At 42.3% G+C, this 10,671-nt stretch overlaps 1 protein-coding gene across 1 annotated transcript in view; it reads right to left on the bottom strand.

Annotated features, from left to right (window-relative positions):
* Positions 1–10,015, bottom strand: part of si:dkey-178e17.1 (tricarboxylate transport protein B, mitochondrial) — an 18,699-nt gene extending 8,684 nt beyond the window's left edge. Inside the window, exons 1-2 of the mRNA XM_035165203.2 lie at positions 9,486–10,015; positions 1–104 (exon numbers count right to left, since the gene is read on the bottom strand). The exon at positions 1–104 is cut by the window's left edge and continues 4 nt beyond it. Coding sequence (XP_035021094.1) covers positions 1–104; positions 9,486–9,600 — 219 coding nt within the window. The 5' untranslated portion in view covers positions 9,601–10,015. The remainder of the gene's footprint in view (positions 105–9,485) is intronic.
* Positions 10,016–10,671: the final 656 nt, after the last annotated feature.

Below are 10,671 nucleotides of genomic sequence, written 5' to 3'. Positions count from 1 at the left end.
TCCTTTATATTTAGGTGGATTGGCCTTCTCATCCAGTTGTAACTGGGTCTTGACGTACTCTGTTGGGAAGGTGATGCAGATTTCTATACCACCTGCAAGTCCACCTGAAAAACAACATAAAGAAGAGTCATAAATAAAACTGGAACCAATTAAAAAGATGAAAAATAAATACTTCTCTCACTGGTCTGGAAGCGTTGCTGATATACTCTCTAAACTAAGCACCACCATGTCTGCCTGGCTGCAGCCTCGCCAAGCCGATGCCCGGGCCCCTTTATGAATTACAAGGAGGTAACATCCCGTCATGGATCATTACAGTGACTCCACAAATGCCTTTCCCTCCATAAACATTAAAAGCACTGCTGCTGTGGGAGGAAGAATAACGATCTGGGCGAAGATGAATCAACTGAGCTGCACAGTGACTGCGCTGTCTGAGGAACGAGCGGAAACTCAACTCAACAAAAGGTTGTGGGAGGAAATCTTGCTGCCTCTTAAATGCCGGACTAATTTCTGCACCATACATTTGTTTGCAGAGAGAAAAGCCAGAGATCAAATCAATGGATGAACGTGCGACTGATTGCTGGAGGGTTCCAGGGGCTCGAAACCCGCCACAGTGGATGAGGACAAGTGTCCAAGAGCAAAGCTGATGCTAAACACCGATGAGTCACGAGTGAGGGAGGAGGGATGGAGAGAGGGCTGACATTAATTCAATTATCCGCTCAGCCTGCAGGGAGGGGCTCCATTACCCGGGCCAAGACCCTCCATTAACTCAATGACACAGACACACACATGCACACAAGCATACTGTGCACTGGGAGACACACACACACACACACACACACACACACACACACACACACACACACACACACACACACACACACACACACACACACACACACACACACACACACACACACACACACACACACACACACACACCTAGTCACGTGTTTACTCTGAGAAATCTAATAGAATTTGTCTAGTTAATTAAGAGGAACATATTCCTGTACATATTGGCTTTTAATAATTCATACGTTTGGTTTTTGAGACATTTTTTGAATATCTTCCTAAACAACAGGAATTAAAATGTTAAAATAATTTCTATTCCAAATCAACTATTCTCATGTAAAATTGCCTTTTTCACTATGGAAGTGCAGAAATCTTACCCCTCAAGGAGTCATTTCTGTAAATGAAATAAAGAAAAGTTGCAGTGTCCATGTGCATAAAACACATTTATCGCTGCAGTGTGACACCTCTCTTATGTCCCTGCAGCCACCATGACTTTTTATCACCAAGGCTCCTCGCAGCATCGCCTCCACCTAAGATAAAAACATATATTTAACCCATAGCACACGGGAGAGGACTGTAAGTGGGCGGCACTGCAAAGCTAAATACCAAAGGTTTCCATCCATTATCTATACAGCTTATCCTTTGATGGCCGCAAGAGGCAGGACCCAATCCCAGCTGACTTGGTCCTGCAGGTCGCCAGCGTATCGCAGGCACCAAAGGTTTCCAACACACTATATGTATAAAACATTAGGTGCATCTTCCTGATATTAGCTTGTTGCCTTTTTTGCACAACCCACATTTTATTTGTCTATAAAACTAAAAAAGTTCCTGACTCGTTTCTTTTTATCTACATTTTCTCTTCTGTGAGTGCAACTGAATTTCTAAAAACATTTTAGTTTAGTATTATTAAAATTTTATCATATTGATTTATCAGTTGCTCTTTTTAGTTTTTATATTTTTCGTCCTTGCTTTTTTTATTTACTTATTTTTCCACTTACTGTGTTTGTTATGCACCAAACACAATTTTTTCGTATGTGAAAATCAACTTGAGAATAAACATGAGTCTGATAATAACATTCAAATTTTGTTATTTCCAACGTTGACATAATAGCTAGGTTTAGTAATCCTGGAATATCTAGTACTGACTCATGAAAGTCATGTGAAATACACACACACAAACACACACAGACACACAAGGCCAATGAGCAGTAATTCTCCTAATCCCGGTGGAAATGTAAGTAAACGTTGTCCAGCTGAGACGTCACAGGAGTCACATGCTTCATTCCAGAGCCGGATCAGTGGGTCAGTGTGTTTCAGAGAAGAAACAACAAACCTCATTCATCAGTTCTCAGCTCAGACGGAGCCGCACGAGAAAAGCGAGCAGCGGCCAGTCCCAGGCAGCAGACACATGATCAATCCTCATCAGACACACAGCGCCCGTGGAGGAGAAGCAGCTTGTTTGTCTTCTAGTCCATTTCACAGCCGACACGCGCACGTTTACACACAACATCCTAAATGACTTCTGTGCAGCTGCCAAACGCAGGTTACACGAGCTGAAACTGTCATTAATCTTTATCTCCACAGGTTGGCTCTCCTCTGCCCTTGTTCATTTTCTCTCAGCAGCTCCTTCCTTCCTCTCTCCTCATCCCCCGACTACTCTTCTCTGTGCCGTGTCATGAAATCAATTCATCCACATAGGTCTCTGACACTTAATACAACACGGGGAGAAATGGAAATGGCACTGGAGGGATATTAGAAGCCAGAGGCCGTGAAAAACGCTGCAGTGTTTCTACAGACTAAAACACTTGAATGTTCTACAAGTGAAGCAGCAGTTTAATAAATCACACTGACTAAGTAGATGTGCAGCTTAACGGTATAACTCTCACTCTCTGATCAGACTAAATTAATCATTTAATCAACACCCCTCCGACTCCACAGCTGGAGTTCAGCTCATATTGCTGCTACACCGCCTGGCCAAAAGTATGTGGACACCTGACAATTATATCAGGATTATATCGGGATTAGCTTCCATGTCACAAGAGCATTGCTGAGTTTTGGATCTGACATTGGTTCACAGTTTATATTCACACTTAAATCGCAATAAATTCATAACGAGCGTGTTTGCTTTGGGTTTAGCTCCACATCATCACTTTTTGCACATGCATGGTGACTTCATATTTTATAACAGGAACATTTATTTCCCCAAACACTCATAAAATATCAAAGATATAACACCATGAACTGGGACTACGGCATATAAGAATAAAGCAAGCACCAAACCAATATGTGGACAGGGGTGTTCACTTTAGGGGTTCAACTAAAGTAGTTTTATTAATGATTTAATTTCCCCTTTTTTATTGAAGCTATTTGGTGTAAAAGATGCCAGGAAATTATGAAAAATGCCAGAACTGACAATCTGACATATAAATCGATTTCATACCATGTTTGAGCAGCATGTGGAGGTGAGCAAGAAGCCAGAGTTAAAATATTTGTCATCTCTTTTTTCTTTATTCATTAATGAAGATTTTAAAACTGTCCAAGAATGACTTCCAAACATTATCACATCTCCTGCCTTCCATCAGACCAAAACCTAAATATGTTAAATTTTCAATCAAATGAGAAAAGATAATCTCGACAACAAAAAAAAAGTGAAATTAGCTAACGTTTAGCATTTGGGCTTGAAAAGGTCTTAAATGGTTAATCAATTATCAAAAAAAATTGATTAACTTTCCCAGTAGTGCATTCACCGTATGAGCACACACACATATTAATGAATGCAAGATGCAAACAAACAAGTGCACAGCCCCAGAGGACGGCGTGTGAGCGGGCAGGCAGCCAGCTGACAGGAGGGGCACCTCCTGAAATCCTGTCCTGTCTGCTTCAGTGACTCTAATGAGGACCCAGCACATCTGGTCTAATAAGAACCTTCTCTTTTCCAGGGAAGAACCGACACTCAGGTCTCTGAATGTGGCAGATTCTAAACAAACAAGCAGCTCAGGTTCCTTTGAAACAAACATTTCTGATTCTCAGAAAAGACAAACGCTTCCGGCTGCTGCCTCATAAAGCGGCTGTGGATTTTTTAAGCGATGTTGCGGTAAAATTAAGTTTCTATTTCAGTGATTCCACTTTCCACTGAGTTCAATTCAAACTGTAAAACGCACATAAAACAGTGACAATCTCCATATGTGTTCGTGGTGGTGCAAATTAAGCAGCTTTTCAACAGAAGGCATCTATTATTTATCCAGATGTTCCTTATTTAGCTGGATTATTATCTCTCACTGTAAATTATCTGGATACTGAGGAGAAGATGTCGTGTCCATATCTCCAGTCCATATGAACAGCGTATAGCCAGAGGACGGATGTACTTCAAACATGATGGGTCCTATTAATATCCCGTAATATTTCTGTTTGCCTCGTGCGAAACATGAAAAGAATAATTCATCTAACGCCTGGCCTTTTAGGCTTCCTCTGTCCTGAACAAGACTCCCCGATGCTGCACCGATGCTTAATTACAGAAGGGATGTTGATTAATTTTACATGGAAACTGTTTTAACTGCTCACGACCCTGCAGCACACAGATTGTACACTGATTTACATCGAGGACGGCAACACACAGGTTGTTTTGACAGTGTGTACTGATGCAGACCAGGAATGAGACCAGTGGGAATTCATCTTTTATAATTACACAACTTACATAATCTGCTGATTGATTTCCTATTGATTAATGATCAGTCAGTTACAACAGAGTAACGACAGTGTGAGCATCAAGTTCGCTTTCTGATAAGATAGCTTGTTCATGCAGTTACAAGAACTGCTACGACATCACAAACTAAAATCGCCATCATAACAAATAATAAACAAACAGAGATTTTGTAGTAATAATTAATAACTTAATAACTTAAATAATCAATAATTTGATATTAATAGGTCACTTAACTATCTGTTTTTGAAAGTGGGCATTAGAGGTTGTATATAAAGGTGGAGGGTATAACTGCACCCCGAAAGTGAAACAAAAGCATCTTGATCGCCACCTGGAGGCTGGCTGGAGTATTGGTCATAAACCCCACCTCCTCCATGTTAGCAGATGTGACAAGTGTTTCTGTCTCATTAACAGCAGTTCTAATTCACTGATGTTTGTCCAAGTTTTTATTTTGTGAGTTTGGTTTACGTTTATCATTTGATGAAATAAATCGGCGGTGAAACGTAATGATTGACAGCTGAGACTGACTCGCGATTGGTGGAGCACGTGTATCGGTAGGACCTTTCGGCTACAGCTTCTTCCCCCGACCGCATCCCTCCATCCCTCCATCGGCACAAGACGGCAGCATCGATATCCAGGATGTTTTGACTTCACTTCTGGCTATTGGGAGGAAGTGGAGACCCATCGTCCATATTATATAGAGTCTATGTGATGAGTCCACAGAAACCTCCCCTGACTCAGCTCCTCTCAGCTCCACAGAGCATTTCATCCTCTTTCAGCTCATTGTTTTCATTTGGCAACTTCCACAGTTTTGGTTCCGTCTCTCTCTCAGCAGCTGTTTTCAGTGAACAAGCTCAACAACAAAAAAACACTTTGCGCGACCTTCTAAAGACGAAACAACACAAAAGTGAGTTACTCGTCTTTGTTGAAGAGAAAGATATTTTCCTCAGGACTTAACCCCCCCCCCCTCGCTCATAATAAGAAGCTGATTGATTGAAGCTTTGAGGTCTTTAGAAGATTGATGCTGGGCGACAAGCTTTCACATCTAAGTCGGGGTAATTACTTGAAAATAAATTAGCCTGCTGTTATTACATAACTTTGACAAAAGACGTTAGAGCAACTGCATGTTTGCTGCGATTGATTTTCTCAAACTAAAATTAATTTAACTCAGGGGCAAATACAAATTCATGCAAAACCAGCAGTGTGGGGCTGTTATAAAACACTGAAATAGACTGAAAATATGAATCTGACTATCATATAGGCCTGTTGTGTTTTACATTAAAGCTCTGATTTCTATGTTGCTGTTTTTGTGTGTGTCAGTGGCTGCATAACACCGACATCCAGCTGAAAGGCTGTTACAGTGGGGGCAGTTTGGGGGTTGGCAAGTGCACAGTGATTTATTATCTGGCCTCCTGGTGCTCAGGGTCTGCAGGAAGCAGAAACAGTGCATGGGAGTGGACTGTACGCGTTGCCTGTGACGCAGGGAACCGGGGAGTAAGCCGTCGTTTGATGAGGCCTGCGAGGCAGAGAAGAGACAGCCACTCACAAAACCCAACCGGCTGCCCTGAGGCTGGAGAGGGAGTGAGAGGGGGAATGAGAAGAGAACAGGAAAAGTGACATAAAACCCGTCTGTGTCTGAGGAAGATCCAATCTATCATGAAATCGAGATTAAAAGGGAACTTTCGCTCTCTGTCCGTCCCTCTGCTGCTCCGACTCTACTGGCTCCTGAGCAGAGGGGGTCATGTGTGAGAGCCACAGCAGTGTATGAATGTGCAACACCAAGCAAAGCAGGAGCAGAAAGCCACTTAGACCAGTGTCTCACCCTCAGGCCTCACACAGACAAAACTCTCCCTCTCTCCATGTCTCAGCCTCGGCCATCACCGGTGGCTGTGGAGAGACTAACCAATGGCAGCAGAATGAGCTCACCGGCCTCTAAAAGCTTTGCAAAAACGTGCAGCGGGCATCACTCCTCCCTGTTCGCCATCTATGAGGGGTCTCTAATCCATTAAGCTCTGACCTTCTACTTCTTGCTTTGTCTACTGGCAGCCTTCGGGCGTGTAAGAGTGCTCTGCTCCCTCCACATAAACACACTGCAAACCATAACAGATAAATCTGAAGTAGCATCAGCACGTCAGGAAAACCACAAGAGGTGTCAACTGGTTTTATGAAGCGCCACATGCAGCTGAAATAGTGAGTAGAATTGATATCCAGGGCGAGGTAAACGATCAGCTGTGGTGTTTTAATGGACGATACGTCAGTTCCGACTCACAGAGGCAGTATATCTATCGCTGAGTCACCCCAGTGATGCTCGGACACACTCTCATTTCCAAAACCTTTGAGAGACAGTGATAAATCGATGTATTTTCTCGACTGCGAGGCCGGGAGGAGTCAGCGGGTGCAGGGAGTTGAGACAGAGAGTGTAATCATGCTGCTGCTGCAAAACAGGACAGACAGGTCTGAGACGAGCTAAACGCCACAGGGAGCAATACTGGGCCATATCCAGTCAATCAGGCTGCACAGGACTGAGGGGGGGAGGTCTCAACAGAGCCACGCTTCCAGTTCTCGGCAGCTGACAGGGTGACATGAGTCAGGAGAGGAGATCTATTTAAATTTGTTCAGTTGTTTTTGTAGTCAATGTATAGAATAAATTACAGAAGGCTAAATGTGAAATATAAAAGAACATTTATTTTGTTATTGTGAGATAAAATGTGTAGATCAGAGGCCTTCATGATGCATATCGACCCTGTTTATATTGCACTTGGTTTGTGTTACTGTCGCTATGGTTTTGAAATGATTGTGTCGTATATGCTTCTTGTTTGTTAAACCATAAATCACTGGGGGCAATTATAAATGATCTGAATCTGAATCTCAATCTGAATTAAATGGAGCAGTGTAAATGTGCATAAACCTTTTTACATTAGCCGACTGCAGCTTTGACCAAATCTTTAAATTGAATTTAGAAGACTTCACTTGGTTTTATATGAACAGGTCAGAGCTGTAACTGTTAATTGATAATTGATTCATCATTTTTCAAGTAAATACTAAACGTTTGCTGGTTCCAGCTTCTAAAACGTGACGATATGATGCTTTTATTTGTCATGTAAGACATTAAACTAAATATTTGGGGGGTTTTTAACAATTTTAGGAGGTTACTAAGCCAAAATGATCAATGATTTCATTGAAAAAACAATAATCAATATAATAAAAAAAAAAATCAGCTGGCAAAGTGTTTGTTTTGAAACTTCAATCAAAAGGAATTCATTCAGAGGGATGAAATATTCAGCGTGTGACAGTTGCCAGAGCAAGAGTGTGCTGCCAAACACCAGCATGGAGCCTTAATGCAGGAGGAACACAGAGAGCGTCTTCATCAACTGGAGCTGCTGCATCCTCATCATCATCACATGAGGGGGTCGACCGGTCTGAGCAGCAGCCGAGCAACAGGAAAGATGGAGGGGGGTCTGAGCCTCAGCAGGGATACACTGATGAATCACAGACGTGGCTAAAAAACAAGCAGCACTGAACCAATCAGTAAATTAATGATCTGTTATGATGACTGATTAAATAATCATCAGTAAAAGGAATCTTGTTGACTAAATTATATGTTGTGTATCATATATCATTTTGTGGGGGTTTGTGCATTTAGGTATTTATCGATATATTTGACCTTTTATGTTAATACATGGTTTACCCATTATTTCAAATCTAGACAGTAATTAGTTACAGCCTTACGAAGCATTGAAATGACTGAATGGATGAATACTTGTTCTAGTTCTGTATCAGGAAAAACAAAACTACAAATACATTGTTTACAAATTGAAGGAACAACAGTGACGGATGTGAAAACACCAGCGTACGACCAGGTCTGTAAGGAGCCTTTCATTCATATTGGCGGACAGATTTTGCCAAATTTTGAACAGGACGTTCTTGAAGTGCTCAGGAAAATATGAAAGTTGAAATTTGTGTAAAAAAATATTTGCCAAGAACGATGTGATATGATCAACAACTCATCATTAAAGCTCAACAATAAGGATGTTTTATACCTGGAACCCAGCAGGGACGACTCTAGTCATTGTTTCAGTCTGTGCTGCACCGCTGGCTGCATCACTCTGCAGCATTAAGTAAAGTGCACTGGGGGGTATCTTTAGATTACGGTGAATCTAATCACATCAGTGCAGCAGCAGGTAGAAGATCCGACCATGACGGGACACAGGGACAGGGAAGAAAATGTCTTGATAAAATGTCCTCAAGACCATTTCTCTTTTGCAGCCGCGTCAGGGGTCACAGGGTCGACTAGGTCTGAGGGCCAGAGGCATCTCCGTTATGTCCGGCTCCAAAAGCGTAAACTGAAACGTGTCACTTGGGAGGAAAAACCTCATAATTGTGCTTCTTGCTACGGAACAAAAAACGACTCAAAACAAACATTGTATGATGTGAATATCCTGTTTGAAGCAGTCAGTTACTGATCACTTATTTTATGAGTTTTAACTGTTAAAAATATTTCATTTACCCATTTGGGGTGGACAATATGCGTACAAATTGTAATGTATCATGATAAAAATAATGTTCACATCTGTCTATATCAATAAACATGACAACAAATGTCACGTTATTATTTAAAGAGCAGAGAATGAAAAACACTTCTGAGATAAATCGGAGATAGATCAATTAATATGTTTTCACAATACCTACAAGCGATAAATCGATACATTGGACTTTTGTTATTGATGTAAATTATTGCGATAATTATTGATATTGTTTACTCACCTAGTCCCAATCCAAATATAGTATTTTATACACGTTGAAGTATATATAAGAGTTTTTCTTAACTAAAAAAAAAATGTCCACAGCTCTCATCTTTGCAGCATCTCACACAAACTATCTCTAAAACAGTAACACTATTCATCAAACTTAAGCTTCATTATAACTCATAAAACAAACCATATTTAGTTTAACTGGGACTTTTTCTCCGTGAGACACGTCACCGGGAGGAACTCACCAGCCAGGATCGCCTTCCCCGGGTGCGTTAATTTCGCTTTCCCCGCCGCCGGCGCCGCTGCGGCCAGACACCGCGGTGTGGAGAAGGCGCTGGTGAATGTGCGTCTGTCCTGCATGACCACCGCAAAACACAGCTCCCAGTGAAATCTGCAGGAGTCCGAGGAGCTGTATCTTCAGGTGGGAAGCTTGGTTCTTTGTTGCGCGCAACACATGGGCGGACGGCTGCCGGGACGCGCCTCTCTGTGTGCAGGTGATCTCCTCTGGTGTGTCCGGAGACTCCGGCGGATGTGTGTGTGTGTGTGTGTTGACAGTGGGCGGATACTGGGACTGTCAGGGAAGTTGGGATCCTCTGTATAATCCAATGGCCGTTACTTGTAGCTGTGGTAACGCCGCTATCACGACGGTGGTGCGTAAGAGAGGCGGGGCGCGCAGTCCTGGAGCCGCCTGGAACTTGGAGAGGAGACGTGTGCGTCAAGCGAGAAAACTTTGAATAAAAGCCACAGAGAGGCGTGTGTGTGTATGTGTGTGTGTGTGTATGTGTGTATGTGTGTGTGTCATACTGGGTGTTTTTATGAGAGGGGATTGGCCACTTCAGTTTCCCAGCAGAAGAAGGGTGGGGCTCAGCTTATCTCTGTCTGTACTAATAGTAAAATGCCTTCCAGTGAGGCTGAATAAAAACCGGATTTCCCTTGTGTTGGTTAATCTTAAATCAAGAACCGGGAGCGTCTCCCCAGCAGCAGACGGTAAAAGGGGGTGAAAGAGGCTGAAAAACATCCATCTATCAGGTCTGGACAGAAAGGTCACCAACATGTGTCTGAGGTGCAGCAGGAAATGTCTTTATCATAAACCATCATTACAGTGTTAAAACTGAGCAAATACACAGAAAAACAGAAGCTGAGTCCTCCACTGAGGTTTTATAGCGTCTACATGTCTCCTGATGTGAATACGTGGGAGAACTAATGGCACTGAGGAGAGCTCATACCCCAGCCAGGACCCCATCAGTCCTTTTGAATTCAATCAAGCTGCACACACTCATAGACATGAGTTCCCTTAAGGTGTCATATATTTTAAATCAAGATCTGTGAACAATTTCCCACGAAATAGCTCAGATTGTTGAAAGAAATCCTTTCCTAAAGAAAGTGATAAAAGTTCCTGGATCAGCCACTTTGTACTGATCCAAAATGTCT

The sequence above is a fragment of the Hippoglossus stenolepis genome, chromosome 9 (genome assembly GCF_022539355.2).
Source record: "Hippoglossus stenolepis isolate QCI-W04-F060 chromosome 9, HSTE1.2, whole genome shotgun sequence".
NCBI classification, from domain to species: domain Eukaryota; kingdom Metazoa; phylum Chordata; class Actinopteri; order Pleuronectiformes; family Pleuronectidae; genus Hippoglossus; species Hippoglossus stenolepis.
The sequence above is the reverse complement of the archived record's forward strand: the minus strand, read 5'-3'. Positions and strand labels throughout refer to the sequence as shown.